This window comes from Carettochelys insculpta, chromosome 1 (genome assembly GCF_033958435.1).
Source record: "Carettochelys insculpta isolate YL-2023 chromosome 1, ASM3395843v1, whole genome shotgun sequence".
Taxonomy (NCBI): domain Eukaryota; kingdom Metazoa; phylum Chordata; order Testudines; family Carettochelyidae; genus Carettochelys; species Carettochelys insculpta.
The window spans coordinates 212,286,042-212,307,410 of NC_134137.1; the positions used below are offsets into that span (position 1 = coordinate 212,286,042).

General features: G+C 47.0%; 1 protein-coding gene across 5 annotated transcripts in view; it reads right to left on the bottom strand.

Annotated features, from left to right (window-relative positions):
- Window positions 1-598: 598 nt before the first annotated feature.
- The window catches only part of NECTIN3 (nectin cell adhesion molecule 3), a 154,353-nt gene continuing 133,582 nt past the window's right edge, over window positions 599-21,369 (bottom strand). Inside the window, exons 8-9 of one of the 5 annotated variants that reach the window (XM_074998788.1) lie at window positions 7,116-7,178; window positions 599-2,238 (exon numbers count right to left, since the gene is read on the bottom strand). In XM_074998788.1, coding sequence (XP_074854889.1) covers window positions 2,062-2,238; window positions 7,116-7,178 — 240 coding nt within the window. In that variant the 3' untranslated portion in view covers window positions 599-2,061. Of the gene's footprint in view, window positions 2,239-4,384; window positions 4,832-7,115; window positions 7,179-21,369 lie in introns of those variants that run through there. The other 4 variants (XM_074998801.1, XM_074998781.1, XM_074998810.1 and 1 more) reach the window with 4 other exon arrangements.

Genomic DNA, 21,369 nt, shown 5'->3' on the forward strand with positions numbered 1-21,369 from the left:
ATGGGCCCACAGCCACAGGCTTCCTCATCCTGATGTGAAATTCATGGTCTTTCTGTTACCTGTTCCCAGCACAGCAGAGAGCAGCGGCCAGATAGGAGCACCAACAGGCATCATGTGTTACATACGGGACACCGCTGGAGGCTAATAAATGCGATTTTAAGATGTGTTGCTTCTACGCTGCCCTTTAATCACAATTCGAGCTGGATGCTATACCCAGCAGGTACTGACGATATTGTGATATCGATATTAGTGCTCCCCAAATCCAGCTAATGGTATTTACAGTGAAGACAGTCATGTGGTAATATAGAGCTAACTGCCTTAAATTCAAATTTATCTCACAGTGTAGACATAGCCCTAATGAACCAACTATGGAATAAACTGCCTGCTGTCTATTGAGACCCCACTTGTGTATTCTGGAATGCTCACTCTCCTTTATGTTCTAGTACTCAGGTGAAAGCCCTTAATGTAATCTGTGTTCAGTGTCCCATTTCTTGTCCTTTTACATTAGACTAACACAAACAAAAAAAAATTACATTGACCAGAGTTATCTGTGCAGGTTCTTTAACCAACAGGAGACATTTGTACTCAAAAATGCTTTTCAACACAAATTTTATTAAAGTGAAGTATTCCACCAGTACCAACACCAGTACAGTTTCTCCTGTGGTGTTAAACATGAGCTTCGGCAAGCAATTTGCATTCTCCAGATATTTCACAACATTATTGCTTCCATCTGCTCAGGTCAGGGTTAGGAGACAGCATTAACCATGTCTCCAACCCCGTCATTGCTACCACTGGGGAAGCTTTAGGTGCGTTTGTAAGAGGGAATTTATTTTGTCAGCTAACTATGATGGAGACATGGCCCTAGCAAACAACTAGCTTGCATTTTTCCTGTACTGAGCACCCACGGTTCCTGTCTGTTTATTGCTAGGGACCCCCTGAGAATTTGATTTTGTTGTCTGGAGGTAATGGAGTGGGCTTGATAGAGGTGCACATGTGCGGCTTGTGGGAATGTTTTACATCAGATAAAGATAGTTGTGATCTGATTCTAACAGCTACAAGTTAAGTTTGGCAGGTTTAAACTGAGTGTAAAATGAAGACTGGTATGAACTGGCAGCTAATGAAATTAAAGCCATGGGACCTGAGACTTGTGGGGAAAAAAAAACAAACCCAACCTGATCCAGCCATTACAAGGAAGGCAGAATTTGTTCAAAAAGCACACTAACAAACCAACCAACACCTGCTTATTGCAATAGGGAGTAGAAGTAGTGGGGATAACAGAGTGGGAATCAACAGCTGTGGTCAGGTACTATCAGTACCTCAGTCAAATTAATTTCATCAGTGGTAATGCTGCTAGTGTTAGCCCTTTCTAAAGGTAAAAGCTTAAGCAAAACCCCATTAACAGGCATACATTTTTCACTTTGGAGAAAGATGTATGTTTTCCCTCCAGCTAAGACCTCATCTTTTGTACACAGAATCTGTAGCTTTGTTAAACATGTTCACTTTGGAGCTGGGTGGGAGGAAAGCCAGAATTCCCCACGAAAGAATTACGAAAATAGATTTTAAATTCATTTTATGCACATTTGAATTACAGGTAAATGGTTTGGTGTGTCTTAATGGGGTGAGCTTAACACAGGCAGCTGAGGCTCTGCTTGTGAAGAATCCCTTTAGAATCATAGAATTTATGGCTGGAAGGGACCTCAGGAGGTCATCTAGTCCAGCCCCCGGCCTAAAGCAGGATCAACCCTAACTACATCAGCTATCAACATACTGACATTTTAACAGTACAAAACCAAAGAACACTATGCTACTCAAAAAGTAAATCAAAGTCACAGATGCAATAGTTTCTCCAGAAATGTGTATCTTTTCTGCCTACTTATTTATCATCAGCTCTCACCACATAAAAAAATGAATATTAATGGCTGCCATATCTACTTCTTTAGAAACTGTTAACACACAAGATATGTACTTGTCCTATTAACAACAAGTGTTAAAATTTTGAAGTCTACAAGTTTAAGTTACCTAACTCTAATTTTGTATAAAAATTCACAGCTGGAGAGGTGATCACACATAATGTTCTCGAGGATTAACGTAGATTCTTCCAGTTCCTGGATTTTGATGATGCTTGCTGCTCCAGTCTTTGTAACTTATCTGCTTGTGAACTAGGTACATCTGATGAAGGTTATCTTGGTCCAATGGATTTTCATCTTTGCAATTAAGTTGCCTCCCATTTACTGCTTTCTAAAAACACAAATGTGTGTACATTAGAAGTATCAGCAATTTCATTTTTCAAATACTGCTTCCTTAGCACAACACATTAACGACTAATTACCACCATCAGCAGTCACCTTTTATTCTGCCATAAACATCTTATAATAGTTTAAAAGCAAAAACAAGTCATGTGGGACCTTATAGACTAACAGATAATTTGGAGCACAAGCTTTTGTGGGCAAAGACAAAGCGGGTCTATAAGGTCCCACTTGACTTCTTGTTATTTTTGAAGATACAGACTCTTTCAGCTACGTCTCTGATACTTATAATAGTTTAATGCATGCTCATCAGCCACTTTGGCTGCATTTACACTACGAGATAAATTTGATTTTTTAATAAATTCAATTATTTAACCTTGATATTATGAATTTGAATTAAGCGTCTACAAAGCTTCTTGAAATTTGACCCACCTTTTTTCCATGTCTAGTCTCTGCAACACCAAGTTTAACAGTGTGAGCAGGGCATTGTGGGTACACTCCAGTGCACACATGGACCCCCAAACGCTCCAACTCACAGCGCACATCATTTTGGCAATCACACTGACTGTGGAGCAAGTTTTCCTTCAGTTACAAAGCTCAGCGATGGTTGGGTATCATAATGGTGCTGCTGATGACGATGTTTAGCAGGAGCAAATTTCCCAACTGGTTGCTGCCATGGATGCATTTCTAACAGTGGAGCGATAGTTTTGGCCTCGTGAGACCAGCACACACTGGTGGGACCATGTAGTTTTGGAGTCCTGGGATGACCAGCAGTAGATGCACAACTTCCGCATATGCAAGTCCACTTTTACAGAACTCTGATGTGCTGGTGCCTGCCCTGAAGCACAGCAACACAAAAATAAGGCCATCTTTAATGGTTCGCAAGTGAGTGGCAATTGCACCGTGGAAGTTTGCAACGACCAACGGTTACCCATCGGTGGCAAATGAGTTCAGGGTGGGCAGATCTACAGTGGGGTCTGTGGTGATGGAGGTGGCCCTTGTGATCTGTCAGCATCTCCTCAGGAAGACTGCAACCCTGGGAGATCCACAGGGAATAGTGGATGGCTCTTCTGCCAAGGGCTTTCCTAATTGTGGTGGGGCACTAGATAGCATGCACATCCCCGTCATCGTCCTGGACCACTTGGCCTCCGAGTATATAAACCGAAAGGGGTACTTCTCAATGCTGTTGCAGGGTTTGGTCAATAACCAAGGTCGTTTCACCGCCATCAATGTTGGCTGGTCAGGGAGGGTTCACAGGGTGTGCATATTCCAAAATTCGGGACTGTACAGAAAGCTCCTGCATGGGACTTTTTCCCCAGATCAGAAAAATCAAGATTGGTGATGTAGAGATGCCTACTGTTATATTGGGCAACCCTGTTCATCCTCTGCTACCGTGCCTTATGAAGCCCTATACAGGAGCTCTGGACTCCAGCAAGGAAAGCTTCAATCACAGACTCAGCAGGTGAAGAATGGTGGTGGAATGCGTCTTTGGCCATTTAAAAGCGAGGTTCAGATGTTTATTGACACGTTTGGACCTTTCTGAAAGTAATGTCCCCACCATGATCACAGCATGCACTATTTTGCCCAACATTTGTGAATCCAGTTGGGAAGCTTTCCTGTCAATCTGAAATTGCGAAGCGGAGGCCATAGGCAGGGCTTACTCACAGCCACCTATACAACCATCACCTGTAGCCATACTGATGCAACAGCAATAAGGGATACTTTAAAAAAAAAAATAGCTTCATGAATGATCTGTAACGCACATGCTTCCCATGTTTCTCTGCGACATAATGCTAGTAAATCATACCATGTCTTCATGAATGAAGAATGCTTTTACTTCGTGGGAGGGGGTTAAGTAGTAGTAAGTCGAATGCATGTGGTGGGCAGCTGTGCCTTCAGCCCCCTCCTGCAACCTGCCTGGTTCCCTCAGCCATGCTTCCCTCAGCTGCGCATCTGCCGCAGACCAGGGAGTATCAGTGGGCAGCTGTGCCTTCAGCTCTCCCCCAGCCACCCAGTTTGATTTGTATTCCCCCGCACTCTTGCATGCCACAAAAATCACACCGAGCTCAAAGGAATGATTTTATTTTGGTGGGAGGAGAGGTTTAAGAGGCATGGAAAAGCAGCCTTCTCAAAGGTGCTTGAATATCCTTTTACAGTGGTCCTTGGGGCTAGAGCAGCAGGCTGTCCTTGCCCTCCCTCCCCATGTGTGGGGACCGCAATGACAGGTGGTCAGCGACCTCTACTCAGGGGACTCCAGCCAGCAGGTATCAGATGCTGCACTGCTGGGCTGGGTGTCCCTCTGCGGCTGCAGCAGAGAGCGCAGGATCTCTGTTTGTTCTCTAACTGCTGTTATGAGCTTTGCAGCAGCCTCACTCTGCTTTGCCACTTGCTGCTGCTGGAGGTCAAGATTCTCTGGTTAAACCCTGCTTGCTTCTGATGCCAGTCAGCTGTATTATGATGCCAATGAGCAGCGTCCTTTGTCAGCTTGGTGTTCTCTGCCTCAGTCCATTCCATATGCTGCAGAATAAGATTCTGTTTGCATTTCTTTTGTCTTCTGTTCCTCTCTGCTATGCTGGGCACTGGCTCTAGAAAATGAAGGTCAAAATTAAGATACAATTCACATAATGTGCTTTGAAGTTCAATTAATGGGTCTCTGCGTCTACTATCTGGGAAAGGTAACTTTTTGAAGGACACTCATGGCTTACTAAGGATGGGACAATACACGTGCATTACAAAATATATCACTTGCCCTCACTTATACAGCAGGTTTCTTTGTGGACATGGTAAGCCATAAGCAATTGTCCACTTTACGGAGGAAGGGGAGGGCTGCAAAGCAGGGGTACCTGCTAGGTGTCCTGGAAGTATACTGTTTCAGGGGAAAAATTTTTTTGGATGTTCCTGGTGAATCCTCCCCAAAGATCAAGCTGCATAGAGGGGATGGTGAGGAAGGTTTTGATTACAGCTGCATGGACAGCTGGGTGGGTGGGGGTGTGTGTTTTGATGTACAATGAAAGAAATTTAAAGAAAAATAAGATAAATAACCCAAAGAAAGGCTGGATGTAAAGGGACATGGGAGGAGAAACACCCAGCAGAGCCCAGCAGCCAAGTGGTGCCGGGGAGTCCTGAAAAATGAAAAGAAATGCTGGGGGAAAGGGACCTCGGAGGGGGAATGCCCAAGCAGAACCCAGCATCCATGGGGCACAGAGGATTCTTAAAAAATGAAAAGAAATCCTGGGGTAAAGGGACATTGGGGTGTGGGGATCCCTGCTGAGCCTGCAAACCATGCTGAGGGGTGGGAAATGGAGCACAGCTAACTGCTGCAGGCAAATGTAATGCATCAGGAAGCATGTTTAAACAAATAAAAAAGGGGGGGGGGAATTTCCATGCTTCTGCAGGGTGCCAGAGATGACAACATCCTCACAAAACTAACAGATATGGAGAAAGAAAAGCTACTCCAGCTGTGTGACCAAAAGACTGGAAAATTTGCTAAAATGCTGTGTGGTGCCATGACACCAGATTGGTATCTGGTTGCCTGGTGTGGCAAGGTGTGCTGGCGTGGAAGCCGCAACAAGTCAGACCTTCCCAAGAACCTCATGAAAAAAAATACAAGAGTGCCTGGATGCAAACTTGTACTTATACACAACCCTATAGCTATATCCACCCACGACCATCTTCTAGCATGCAGAATAAATACTCACTCATACCGCTTGGTTCAGGGGGGCACAGGGACCCACGTGCCGGCCCTCTGTGGAGCAGACTGCTGTAGAGGGGACCAGTTCCTGGTCTATGGTGAAGAACTCCAGGCTGTCTGGCAAAACTTCCTCCGTCCCCTGATAACTGCCACCTTTCTCCTCTCCATTGCCCTTGTCCTCCAGGTCACCCAGCTCCTCTGGGTTCACTCTGAACTGCCTACAAGGACCTCCACAAGTGTGGTAATTCAGACCGGGCTCTGTGGTGCTGGTCACTCCCCATAAGCATGTGCAGCTGTTGATAACAGCGGCAGATTTGTGGAGCTGCCCCTGACTGCTGGTTGGCTTCCTGGACCTTTTGGTAGGCCTAATGGAGTTCTTTCACTTTCACCCAGCATTGCACTGAGTCCTGGGAGTAACCTTGGGCAGTCATCTCGTGCAACATCTGATCATAGACTACCACATTTCTCTTGGCCACCCTAAGTCTTTTCACCAACGATTGGTCTCCCCAAATCACAATAAGATCCAGAATCTCTTGCTGGGTCCAAGCTGAGGCTCTCTTGTGAGCCTGAGCAGTACTAGGTAGATTACTACCCTGAGTGTAGCCTTCATTAGAGATTTTAAATTCAAATTTGATGCTAAACCCGTCCCGTAATATTGATTTTTGTGATCGGTATTACAGCTCAATAAATCAACATAATAGTATTAACTGTGAAGACAGCTTGATATTAAATGTCACTAACTCCTTTAAATTCAATTTTATCTCGTAGTGTAGACGCAGCCTTAGTGAAATAAGTTACATTATAAGAAGGAGGCATGGAAAAAATTAACTATCAACAACTTAGAGACATGACTAAAATCACTTTCCTTTTAATGGGAAACTAGCATTAAAAAAAAAAAAAGATATGCAAAGGACACACATTAAGCCAACTACAAAACAACATGCAACTATCGGCTTTAGCCTGTTACTTCCCAGCTACTTGCATTCAATGTTTATTGTTTGAAACTCAGATGCCACCTGGATGACCATTCTTCTTGTTGAATCATTACTGAATAAATGGACAAGTAATCTGGAGCAATTTGCGAGTTTAGCACAACTTACTGCAGGAACCAAGATCAATCATCTGACACTTCAATCAAGGCTCATTGTTTTGGCTCCACACAGCATCATATTACTTACTATGTTCTGCACATTTCCTGCTTCTCTTTCCCTGCATTGGCTTTGCAAGGGGAAATGTTCTCTCTGGAGGGGAAGAAAAGCAATAGTGAAAGTTTACATCGCATTACTGGAGAAATGTTTGACAAGTGCTTTGTTCAATAAAATGAGGGGAAGCATTCTACCTTGGCAAATGTCTGAATCGAGCACCTTTCAGGAGGAAAAGGAGTCTGACAGCTTGCTGAAAAGGAGGAGTTGGAGGCTACTAAATAAAGCTAACTAATGCAAAGAAGTTTAAAATTCACAGAAAGTGCAATGACATTTCTGTATGTAAAACTTCTCAGTTTTGTAGTTCATTGGACTTATGTAGAGAAGAGTCAAAGAGGAATCATATTCATGGCTGAATCTGGAAGCCAACTCATACAAAAATTTCCAAACACACGATAACAGAGCTAGAGTATTACCACAGAAATACATATGAACACTCCACCCTATAAGAAGGTATTCAAATGTTAACTACTTAAGGAAAAAGAACAGTCCCTTTTACTGTATGTTCAATTTTAATCAAACCAGCTAAAAGTGCTGGAGTCAGCTAGGAGTTGGGAGTTTACCATTCCAAATAATTCCAAGTCACTCTGGTGAATGAAAATTTTATACAGTGTACACTACACAAAGCAACATTTTCTTTAGGACAGTGTTTACTAGCCTAAAAAACAACAACAGTTAGGGTAATTAATGGCTATTTTTAAACTACAGCTCCAATACTAAACAATTTACAAATTACGCAAGCTTTTATTGCAGTTAAGAATACTTGACATGATCAACATCTTATTTTAGGTGTGCATTTATATTTTTGCATGCTTTTTTGTTTTTCATTCTCAAGGAAGGCACACTCTCTCACTGAATTCAGATTGCTGAATGTATTCCAAGCATCAAGCATTCTCATTAGGTAATTAAACCAATTTTCACTGTAATGCTAACAGAATAAAATCCCTTCAGTTTCTTAGGCAGCTGACAGAAAAGTGTCCTAGTTTTAAGAAAGAATAATAATAGACAAAGACAACAAGTAAAAACAGAAAAGTAAACACAAAGAGCCTCTACAGCAAGAACTGGTACTGAACATCTGAGTTTTCAAGATTTTAGGCAAGTATTTATTATCTGGCATACTACAGTGATGTCACTAAATCCACCCAACTACATTACAATTACTATTATACAATGATGCTTGGATTAGAACTTTACTAGTTAAAGTCATGGTACACTGTGATGCTTTATCCTCTAATTTGCTTACTGTTACATGAAGTTTGGTAGCCAGCAGTAGATCTCTGTTCGCAAACCAGTATCCCCCCCCATTAAATTACATTACTCAACCATTTATCTTTGCATGAGATTTGACATATTCAAAGGAAGACAGCACTACTTCTGCACTATATAAAATATAGACTACAGTAAACCCTCAATATAACGGACCCAATTATAATGGGCATTGGTTATAACAGACGTCCACTAGTCTCTGTCTCCACTCGCCCCAAGGAAAGTGGAGTACTGTGCTGTACAGTACTGTAAAAGGGTCACCAGAGCCACCTCCAGGTCCTCCAGTGGCTCAGACCACTGCCCCCACAGCTTCCCCAGCCGGGTGCCGCCCCTCACACCCCCCAGTGAGACAACCCAAAGGATGGAGGAGTCACTACGCCCTGCTCTGAGTGTGGGCAGAGCGTGGGTAGCTGGGAACCAGAGAAGACCCACTGGCTCAGAGCAGAGAAGCCACGATGCTCTGCTGGAGCCAGGAAGATCAGTGAGTTAAACTCTTGGTTTTAGTTTTAACAGACACCCTCCCCCCATTAGTCCATTATATCGAGGGTTTACTGTATTGAATTACTGCAACTGTTCCCATGTGAAGAATACCTTAACTTGAGACAGAAGTTATTCCAACAATTTTCAGATTATGTGAAAGCTCTGAAGAATTTTCTGTGAAATACAACCTCTAGTTTTAATGACACCAAGCTCTTCTGTAAGCAGATTAGACCTGTAAAGAGCTCCTTTATTCACTGTCAGCCTGATGCACCCAGAATGTAAAGACAAACATATCTAACATCTCGAAAAATATGGCAACAGACTGACAGGTGCTGCAAGGATTATTTGGGTTGGCTGGTTGGCAGCGGGGTGGGGGCAGGGCGGGTGCAAAAATTGATCAGAGAATTCCATTTTGTCATGACCGGTGACAGTGCCCAAGAAACCCACTATCAGTATGCTATCACAGGCACCTTCACAGGATCTCCAGTGTACATTTCCCCATCATGTTAAGGTCTTCCATTTCAAGTTCCTCGTACCTGGTTTTCCACTAGTTCCTGGGCTAATAAACATCCCTGCGACCACTAACGACATGAGCTAGCTGTTGAGAAGCTGCCTAAGCACTCTCTTCAGCTTGTTACTCAAATTTGCTAAGACAGCACCTGAGCAGTTCCTAGAGCTCATGATATTTTGTCCTTAAGATCAAAGCATTGGAAAGACACCACCTGTAGGAAAAGGTGTTTTTTCTTCCTAGAAGTCAGGGGCAAATAAGTCAGCCAAGTCCATACACCACTCTTGGATGACATTTTTGTGTTAACACACTATTCCAATTGATGTTTGAGATCATTAGCTTGGGAGTTCATTTTGCTCCCAGTTGAGTTTGTGGCAAAATTCCTACTGATTGTAGTGCTAAGACTGGGCCCTCAGTTATTGAAGTTTTATCTTGTATATTCAAAATGCCTCCCTTCCTAATCCTATTCAAAATTCTCTTATGTGAGCAGATGAGTACGTCATTCAAAGGCTTTTGCCAATTCCAGTAAGCACCTCTCATTTAAGTTATGAAAACCATTCCATTCAGGCAACCTGTGTAAAGCATCGTTCTCTCTCTTTTTAATTTAAATGATATAGCCTGTTGCAGGTCACATACCAAGTAACTATGTTATGCTGCATAACCCAACACCATCATCATCATCCATATTTATATAGGAAAAATTCATGTTGTAGTATAAATGAACACCAACCTGTGCTCACCTACTTTTGCCATTGCAGAAGATTGCATCTTTCTCATGAAATTAAAAAAAGAAAACAAACACATTCAGGACAGCTTAGTCATGTGAAGTCCATCAAATTAAGCAACACCATCCTGTTAACATCTATGTGGTGCATATGTAGGTCTGAATTCCTTTGTCAAGTAAGGACAGACAACTCTTTAAGATGGGGCTTGTGTGTTCTAATTTGCTTTGTGTCACACCAAAACACACTGCTGGTTCACTTTATTCCATTCCTTTTCCCCATCTGTAGTCCTCCGACGACAGTTCTTCTGAGGCAGTCACTCTGCTTCTCTTTGTAACCCTCTAGCCCAAAGACGCTTCACAGTCCTAATGATGTTGCTAAATTAATTCATCCATTCAGTGAACTCTTTGAAATGTGAGTTTTGAGAAAGTCAGGCGCAGGCTCTTCTGAAGCTACACCTACGTTTTGAGCAGCAGAGGTGATTTCTGCACTGAGAAGATTTACCCAGAATAACTTGGATCAAAGTAGCACACTAAAATTAGAGTGTAGACACAGTTGCACTGGATCCTAGTCTCCCAAGCACGTGCACAGTGTCTTGGGCAGTTATGTATCAGGGGAAGCTAGCTGCTCTTCCTTCCCTTTTACTGGGCACCCACTCTAAGTGCCCCTCTGAAACCACACCCCCCCACTCATGCATCTGATGAAGTGGGTCTCTGAGGAACCACCTGATCATCATCCTGTACAGCAAACAGGGAAACATCAAGAGAGCGCTCTCAAATCAGAAGACCCTCATAAACGAGCAATCTTCCACGCAAACCTCCACATGGCTGGACTTTACTAGAACAAGACAGGAGATTTACAACACACATTTCTCTTCCTACAGAAGAAAAAGGACTGTAAACCATCTACACTCCTACTTTCCACATGGGGCTACAATAGTGGCTCCCTTAACTCACCCAGCAATATTGTCAATCTATCCAACTACACACACAGCCTGGCAGAAGAATCTGCCCTCTCTCAAGGACTCTTTCTGCCCCACCACCCCCAGAAACTTGGTACAGTTCTGTGGTGATCTGGAAGCCTTCTTTTGCCATCTACGACTCAAGGAATACTTCCAACATGACACTGAACAGCACACTGACCCACAGATACCCTCCCACCTATGGTACAAGAAAAAGAATTCCTCATGGACTCCCCCAATGGTCGAAAAGACAAACTGGACCTCTACATAGAACGCTTCCACCGGCGTGCACAGGAAGAAATTGTGGAAAAGCGACATCGCTTACCCCATAACCTCAGCCATGCAGAACGCAACGCCATCAACAGCCTCAGAAACAACTCTGACATTGTCATCCAAGAGGCTGACAAGGGAAACGCTGTTGTCACGAATAGGACAGACTACCAAAAGGAAGCTGCCAGACAACTCTCCAATACCACATTCTATAGGCCTCTGTTTGAGGATCCCACTGAGGAATACACAAAGAAACTACAGCATCTGCTCAAGACACTCCCTATAAAAACACAGGAAACAGATTTACACAGACACACCCCTTGACCCCAAACCAGGTTGATTCTACCTGCTACCCAAGATCCATAAACCTGGGAATCCCGGACACCCCATCACCTCAGGCATTGGCATCCTCACCACAGGATTGTCTGCATAGGTAGACTCTCTACTTAGACCCTATGCTACCTGCACCCCCCAGCTTTCTTCAAGATACCACCGACTTCCTCAGGAAACTACAATCCATTGGTGACCTTCCTGAAAACACCATCCTGGCCGCCATAGATGTAGAGGCCCTAAACACCAATATCGCACATAAAGATGGACTCCAAGCTGTTAGGAACATTATTGCTGAGACCAAGGCATGAATGGTGGTGGAGCTTTGTGACTTTGTCCTCACTCACAACTATTTCAGATTTGAGGACAAATTATACCTTCAAATCAGTGGCACTGCTGTGGGCACGCGCATGGCCCCACAGTGTGCCAACATTATTATGGCTGACCTGGAACAACACTTTCTCAGTTCTCATCCCCTAGTGCCCCTCCTCTACCTGCGCTACATTGATGACATCTTCATCTGGACCCACGGGAAGGAGGCTGTTGAAGAGTTCCACCGTGATTTCAACAGTTGCCACCCCACCATCAACCTTAGCCTGGACGAGTCCACACAAGAGATTCACTTCCTGGACACTACTGTACAGATAAGTGATGGTCACATAAATACCACCCTATACTGAAAACCCACGGACCACTATGCTTATCTACCTGCCTCCAGCTTCCAGCCAGGACATAGTACATGATCCATTGTATACAGCTAGACACTAAAGGTACAACCACATTTCCTCTGATCCATCAGACAGAGACAAACATCCACAAGACCTTTACCAAGCTTTCCTCAAACTACAATACTCATCTAAGGAAGTGAGGAAACAGATTGACAGAACCAGACATGTACCCAGAAGCCACCTGCTGCAAGACAGGCCTTGCAAGAAAAACAATAGAACGCCACTGACCATCACATACAGCCCCCACCGAAGGCCTCTCCAGCGCATCACCAGGGATCTGCAACCCATCCTGAACAATGATCTTTCACCCTCACAGACCTTGGGAGGCAGGCCTGTCCTTGCCTACAGACAGCCTGCCAACCTTAAACAAATCCTCACCAGCCACTACAAATCACAAACCAGTGGCTCTAGGCCTGGAACCAGCCCCTGCAATGGTCCTCGCTGCCAACTCCGCTCACATATCTACACCAGTGACATCATCACAGGACCTAACATCAACCATAGCATCAGGGGATCCTTTACCTGCACATCTACTGATATAATATATGCCATCATGTGCCAGCAATGCCCCACTGCAATTTACATTGGCCAAACTGGACAGTCTGTACATAAAAGAATAAATGGACATAAATCAGACATCAGGAACGGTAATGTAAAGAAGCCTGTGGGGAAACACTTCAATCTCCCTGGACACTCTGTAGTCGATTTAAGGGTGGCAGTCCTGAAACAAAGAAATTTCAAACATCAAATGGAGAGAGAAATCTCTGAGCTGCAATTTATTTGCAAATTTGACTCCATTAACCAAGGATTAAACAGAGACTGGGAGTGGCTTGCAGCTTACAAAAACAGCTTCTCTGCCCTGGGTGTTAATATCTCCCAATTAGACTCTGACGGTGGCTCATATCCCTGTCTGATCTGACTTGTTTTTTCCTCTTTTGATACATACTATTGATAATGGGCCATTTCCACCATGCTGAATAGACCTTGTCAGCTCTGGCCCTCCCTTTTACTTTGAACCCATTCTTTAAATACCCCTCTGAAACCACCCCCCTCCCCCATGCATCTGATGAAGCAGGTCTTTATCCACCAAAGCTAATGCTCCAAAATATCTGTTAGTCTATAAGGCACCATAAGACTTCTTGTTGTCCTCTGAGACTAGTCATCTGAATGAGATTAAACCAGGGTATTCAAGAATATTAATGGAACTGGTGCATGAAATTGCAAGCCTAAAAGCAAGGAATTTTTATGCATCTATAAAGTCAGAGATTGCACTCTGTGAACGGAGACATGCTAAGACAAGTCTAATGAATTTAAGAAAGTGGGGGTGGGATTATTTGGAAAGCTTGAGGCCTCACTTGTACTCAAGGCCTTGCAACAAATTTTAAAGTTACACAGAGCTGAATAGTAAGTGGGATAAAATAAAACATAATTTTACAAAGAATGGATGGTACCTGACCAACCCACAAATCTTCTTCCTGAATGTAACTAACTTTTTTAGACAAAAAAATGCAATTCCTAATCTGCATGGATTTCAGCACGGTATCTGGTACCGTTCCACATAGGAAATTAGTTAGATTGGAAAAGAGAGGGATTAATATGAGAATTCAAAGCGTATAAAGAACTTGTTAAAGGGGAGACTAACAAGTCACAATGAAAAGGTGAAATGTCAGGGTAGAGAGCATTTACTAGAACAGTTCCCCAAAGACTTGGTCTTGACCAAAAAAAAAAAAAAAAAGTGGGAATGTGCTAATAAAAGTCTGTGGATGACACAAAGTTGAGAGGTATTGCTAAAACGGATGGGCAAAATATTATACAAGACCTCAGTCTTCAAAATTGAAGTAAGAGAAATGGCATGGAATTTAATAGTGAAAAGTAACACAATTAGGCTCTAAGAAGAAATTTTATGAACCTACTCCTAGAAGTATTTTGCACCCAAAAATTAAAATTCTGCATATTTCATTAGTCAAAATAAGATAATCACGCAAATTTCAATTCTTTTAGTTATTTATTTCACAATATTCCTTGCAATGATTCAGAAAATACTTGACAAAAAGATTCCTCAGTAGACATTTTAATACAAAAACCGGAATAATTCATTTAAACCACAATACAGTACTGTATTTCTTGTACTGATAAGATAAAAGAGAGAGGCTTGTGAGTCATGAGTAATGGAGAAAGTGTGGCACAGGGAAATATTTGCTGGGAAGGATCTTGGATGTGAACTAAAGGGTTGGTGGATGCAGGTGGGAAAAGTACGGAACAAGGGTTATTTTGGCAGGAATAGGAAAAGGAGAATTTTTCAGGAGCCTGCCCCATGCCAATCTTGAGAGACTCCTAACCTCTTTCACTCACTCAAGTCCATCTATTTCCATTCCCACATGTCTCTTCACCCCAACTCAGTCACCCGTTTTCCCCTTTCTACAGTTGGCTTCTTTTGTGGTCAAATGTTTACCTTTTGTATCTACCATAATCTGAACATTTTACACATGCAGTAAAGTCTCAATGAAAAGTACAGTCTGGAACTGTAACAGAGAGATAGCAGTGTCAGTCTATATTCTATGAAAACAAAAAAGCAGTCCAGTAGCACTTTATAGACTAACAACATAATTTATTAGGTGATGAGCTTTTGTGATCTTCTCTCTCTCAAAATGCAAGAAAATGGACATTGTACCCAAGGGACTGACAATGAACAACCCATTACAATCAGTATACTACACTGACTACAGCGAGAATCTAGGCCATGCACTCTCTACAAAACTGAGGAACCACTTGATCAAAATCCTTTAAAATAAAAAAATTTATTAAAAATGAACTCTGAACTTGAAACACTCTTCAATAATCAGAAATTCACGGAAAATCCCACAGAACAAGACTTTATCTATACTAGACAAGAAATCTACAAAACACACTTCCACTTCCTACAAAAAAGAAAGGACAATAAATTATCCAAATTACTTCATACCTTGGGATACAACAACTACAACCACCACAGCTCAACGAACAATATTGTTAACCTTTCCAGCTACCAACTCAGTCCAGCAGAAGGGTCTCTTTTATCCCAAGGTCTTTCTTTCTGCCCCACTTCCTTCACGAACTTAATACAGTTCTGTGGTGACCCTGAAGCCTTCTTTTGCCATCTCCCTCTACAGGAATTCTTCCAACACACCTATGAACATCAGTGAGTCTCTCGACCCCCCCACCAACATCAAAAGAAGAAAAAACTATGTGGACTCCCCTGACACTTACAGTGAAAGTCTGGATTTCTACGTACAATGCTTCCGCAACTGTGCTCTGACTGACATTATACACAAACGATACCAAATGAGACACAATTTCAACTATGCCGAATGCTATGCTGTCCAGAATCTCAAAAATAACCCAAACATTATAACTAAGACAGCTGACAAAGGGGGTGCTGTCATCATCATGAATAAGTCAGGTATGAACAGGAGGCAGCCATACAACTCTTGAAGTCTGAAGAAATGGGTCTGTTCTATGAAAGCTCATCACCTAATAAATTATTTTGTTAGTCTTTAAGTGCTACTGGACTGCTTCCTTTGTTTTAGTCAAACTGCAAATTCAAGTTGTTACAATACAAAAAAAGATATGGACAGTTAATGGTATTTATTTACAGTACATTATGGTTCTATAACACCTGTTATTGATCACTACTGCCGCTATATGGAAAGGTTATAATCTGCACAATCATAACAGAGTGATGGAACCTAACAGCCTTGTCCTACCGTGAGCCTGTGTAAAGATTGCTGCCTACTTTTATCTCATTGTTTAGAGGACTATAGTAAGAGAGGTAGCTGTGTTAGTCTGGACTGCAACAAACCAAAGCAACAGAAACGGAGCACTTTAAAGATTAACACAATGATTTATTTGTTTATTTGGTGATGAGCTTTCGTGGGACAAACCCACTTCCCCTGACCCATGTTTTCTGTCCCACAAAAGCTCATCACCAACTGAACAAATAAATCATTTTGATAGTCTTAAGTGCTACATTTCTGCTGTTTTGGTTTAGAGGACTATGTTTATGAAGACTAGTAAATAACAGGAAAATCCAATATCTATCTGGGCTAACGCTGTGCAGCTTTGTTTACATGAATTCAATCAATGTATGCCAACTAGAAATCTGCCATATTGCATGTGCATGGAGAAGGATTAATTGCATGCAACGTGACAAGGAAGCAGGGCAGGAGATTCAGTCACTGACAATGGAAAAGGATGATGAATATAACTGGTAGAGAACACCGCAACCACAAAATGATTGCCAGCAATGCAAACAGGAGAGAGACCAAGCTCCAAAAAAAGAAAGAAAGAAGCATCATCAAGCACAAGGGCTACGTCTACCCGCGAAGCCTACATCGAAATAGGCTATTTCGATGAATAACGTCTACACGTCCTCCAGGGCTGGCAACGTCGACGTTCAACTTCGACGTTGTGCAGCACCACATGGAAATAGGCGCTGCGAGGGAACGTCTACATGTCAAAGTAGCACACATCGAAATAGGGATGCCAGGCACAGCTGCAGACAGGGTCACAGGGCGGACTAGCGCTTCCGGGGCAACAGCTAGCCGCTCCCTTAAAGGGCCCCTCCCAGACACACTCAGCCTGCACAGCACGCGGTCTGAGGAGCCATAGGCACACAGACCCTGGGCGACGCAGGCATGGACCCCCACCAGCAACAGCAGCAGCAGCAGCCAGAGGTCCACCCAGCCCTCCCGGCAGGAGCAGGGCTCGCCCTGTTCCATGCCATGCGGGAGGCAGCTGAGCACCTCCTTGCTACACCGGAGAAGAAGCTGCCCCCAGGGCAGCAGGGCTCAACCCCCAACCCTGCAGCACCCCGCCCCCCCACCTCACACACCGGCAGCTGTGGAGCTACCCCACCAGCACCGACTGGTGGGAGCGGCTGGTGCTTGAGGAGTGGGACGACAACCGCTGGCTCAGGAACTTCAGGATGAGCCGGCAGACATTTATGGAGCTGTGCCAGTGGCTCACCCCCGCACTCAGGCACCAGGACACTGCCATGCGGCGTGTCCTCCCTGTGGAGAAATGGGTCGGCATCGCTGTCTGGAAGCTCGCCACTCCAGACAGCTACCGATCCGTGGGACAGCAGTTTGGTGTCGGCAAGGCCACCGTCAGGGCTGTCCTCATGGAGATAAGAGGACCCACAGGGGGAGGGCAGGGCAGGGGAGGGGAGGGCAGGGCAGGGCAGGGCCACGCACACCCTGCTCACCCCTCATTGGTGCTCTCCCATGTGCTTTCCCTGCAGGTTGTGCGTGCCATCAACACCATGCTCCTGCACAGGCTCATGAGGCTGGGGGACCCAGATGCCACCATCACGGGCTTTGCCACCCTGGGCTTCCCCAGTTGCTTCGGGGCTCTGGATGGGACTCACATCCCCATCCGCGCCCCGCATCACAGTGGAGGACGCTACATCAATCGCAAGGCCTACCATTTCTGTGGTCCTCCAGGCCTTGGTGGACAGCCAGGGACGTTTCCAGGACATTTATGTGGGCTGGCCTGGCAGCACCCACGACGCCCGGGTTTTCCGGAACTCAGGCCTGTGCCGCTGGCTGGAAGCGGGGACCTACATCCCCCAGCGGGAGCTCCCTGTGGGGGACACCACCATGCCCCTCTGCGTCATTGCAGATGCGGCATACCCCCTCCGGCCCTGGCTCATGCACCCGTACACAGGCCATCTCTCCGCTAGCCAGGAGCGCTTCAACCAGCGCCTGAACCACACGCGCCAGGTGGTGGAGCGCTCATTTGGCCGCCTGAAGGGATGCTGGAGATGTCTCCTGACCCGCCTGGATGCGGGCCCCAACAACATCCCCCTGATTGTGGGTGCCTGCTGCGCCCTGCACAATTTGGTGGAGAGCAAGGGGGAAGCTTTTTTCCAGGGCTGGGCTGTGGAGGCCGGCAGGGCCGACGTGCAGCCACCTGCTGCCCCCAGTCGGCAGGTGGACCCCGAAGGGACCCGGGTCCAGGAGGCCCTGCGGGCCCACTTCGATGATGAGGCCACGGGGTGAACTCTGCCAGGCCCCCCACTGCCCACCCCTTCCTCCACAACACTCCCTGCCCCAACGCCCACACCATGGAGGACCCAACCGCACCCCTCCCCCACTTTTCCTGGACAAATGACAGCACGCACTTGTGGCTGAACTTAAACTGCTTTTTCTTTGAGAACTTTGTGTTTTTGGAACTAGAATTAAAACAAGAACAAACTATATACAAGATGTGTGTAACAAAAGTAATGTGTACAAAGAAAACAATAGTAATAAAAAAAGTTTGTTCACTAAAAAGAAAACCAGGGATGATAAAGGGGAGAACGATTTACATGGGGGGGGACGGGGCAAAGGGGGGCACAAAAAAAAAAAAAAAAAGAGAACTACAACTGTTAATCGTCCTTTTTTAAAAATCAACTATATACAATGGGGGGAGGGGGGCCACATCCCGGGCCCCTCGCCCCTAAAGTCTGGCACTGGGGGTGAGCGGTCGGGAGCCCCACCACGGCCGCAGCCCTGTCCGGGGCTGGCTGGGGGCGGGGCGGACCGGAAGATATGCCTGGCGAGTCTCAGCTGGCTCCAGGGGTCCCTTGGCGGTCCGGCCCTCGCTGGTGGATGGTGGGGCGATGGCGGACAGGATGGCGACGAGCGGAGCAGCAGGTGGTGTGGCGGGTGGAGCGGTCAGGGTGGGCGCTGCGGCGGCCGGCGCAGCATGGGGGGCTAGGTAGTCAACAAGGCGGTTGAAAGTGTCCATGTAGGCCCCCCATGCCTCTTGACGCCAGGCCAGCGCCCACTCCTGCAGGTCGAGGCGGCGTTGCTCCACCCGCAGGCGCTGCTCCGCCACCTCCAGCTGCCGTCGGCTGGTGGTGGTGTGGGGTCCGCTGTCTAGCCCGCCGTGGGGCTGGTAGGTCCTCGGCCGAGGGGCTTGCCAGGAGCGATGGCCCCGGAGGGGTCTCCGGGACCACTGATGCCTCGCCGGCGCTCTCTTCCGGTCCTTCCGATGGTGCAGGTGCGGGACACAGGAGAGGAGAGGGGGAAGAAAAATGGAGACAGGCGTTAGTGTGGGCCCCGAGCCGTGGCCTTTGTCCCCCCAGCCCTGTGCTGCAGATTCCCCATCCCCGTCCCCGGGAGATGCTGCTGTGATGGATGGGGTTCGGGGTCCCCCTGCACTACACCCCGTCCCCTGGTGGGAGCGACTCTCACTTCACTCTGCAGGGTCTGACAGGAAAGGTCTCTCAGGCCACAGATGCCCAGTTTCTCCCAGGAGTGACAGCACCAGCTGTCAGAAGAGACAGTCCTTCCAACCCATCCTGGGGAGAAGACCCCAAGGGGTGCCCCTCTGGGGTGTAGCTTTCCCCCTCCTCAGGCTGGCTGCCTTCCAGCTCTCCCTTCCCCTAGCCTCTACCTGCGGCCCCCGCCCCCCTCCTCCCCCCGATTCAAAGCCAGTTCGGCTCCTCCCTCCTCTTTGTCCAGAGCAGAGGTGTCACCTGCCAGCTGTAGCCCTAGGATCATCCTTTGCCCCTGGGAGCTATTCAGCTCTTGTTGCTCATATCTAGCCTGAGTCTCCCTTTTGCACTCCCCCCACTCCATCACATGCTGCTGCTGCGGGGTGTCCCAACCCCTCCTCCCGGGGGCTCCTCGAGGTTCCGCTCCGCCCTGCCCCGGGGATGGGGCATGGGCTGATGCACTGTTGTGAGGGACACGGCCCCGCTGTCCTTGGGGCCATGGCCATGTGAGCATGTGGGGGGCCCTGGACACATATCTATTACCCCCGCCCCTCAAGCCCAGGAGTGTACACCAGAGGGGGGTACATACCTGTCGGTCCACTCCCACAGTCCGGAGATCCCCGGGGGGCGGAGGCCCGGCTGCTGCTCCGCGATGGCAGGAGGAGGATCTGCAGCCCGGATTCTGCGGAGGAGGAGCCCCCCTCCTCCTGCAATGGCCCGGGGGTGGGCTCCGGGGAGAGCCCTCGGGGTGCGGGGCTTACCTCCGGGGCAGACTCCAGCTGAAGGGCCTGCTGGGGCTCGTCGGCCGAAGTATCAAGGGTGGCTGGAGGGGAGGAGGTGTGCCGGGGGCCCAGGATGTCCCTGAGCTCCCTGTAAAAGGGGCGAGTGACGGGGGCGGCCCCAGATCGGCCGGCCGCATCCCGGGCCCGGGCGTAACCCTGCCGCAGCTCCTTAACCTTACTCCTGACATGGTCAAGAGTGCGGGCAGGGTGATCCTGGGTGGCCAGGCCCGCGGCCAGCCGAGCGAACACATCCGCGTTCCGCCTCTTGCTCCCCATTACCTGGAGCACCTCCTCCTTGCTCCAGAGCCCCAGCAGGTCCCGCAGCTCGGCCTCCGTCCAGGAAGGGCCCCGCTGCCGCTTCCCAGCCTGGCTGCCTGGCTGGCTGGCCTGGCTGCTTTGGCTCCCCTGTGGGGGGCTCCCCTGGGGGCGCTGGGGGGGCTGCCGGGCAGCCATGGCAGGTGCTGGCCCTGTTCTGGGTGGCTGAGGGACGTGCAGGCTAGCCGCATGTCTAGGCTGCCGCCTGCATGTTCCCCCAGCTTCCTGCACAGGAACCGAGGGGGAGGGGACCTTTAAGGGGCCGCTCCACGCGGCCACCATTGAGCTGAGGGACTGGAGAGAGCGTCTCTCAACCCCTCAGCTGATGGCCGCCATAGAGGACCCCGCAATTTCGACATTGCGGGACGCGCAACGACTACACGGTCCCTACTTCAACGTTGAACGTCGAAGTAGGGCGCTATTCCTATCTCCTGATGAGGATAGCGGCTTCGACGTCTCGCCACCTAACATCGAAGTTAACTTCGAAATAGCGCCCGACATGTGTAGCCGTGACGGGTGCTATTTCGAAGTTAGTGCTGCTACTTCGAAGTAGCCTGCACGTGTAGACACGGCTAAGGTGGGCAGAGGAAATTTTAAAGAAAAAAATCCTCTTTTGAGGAGAATCACA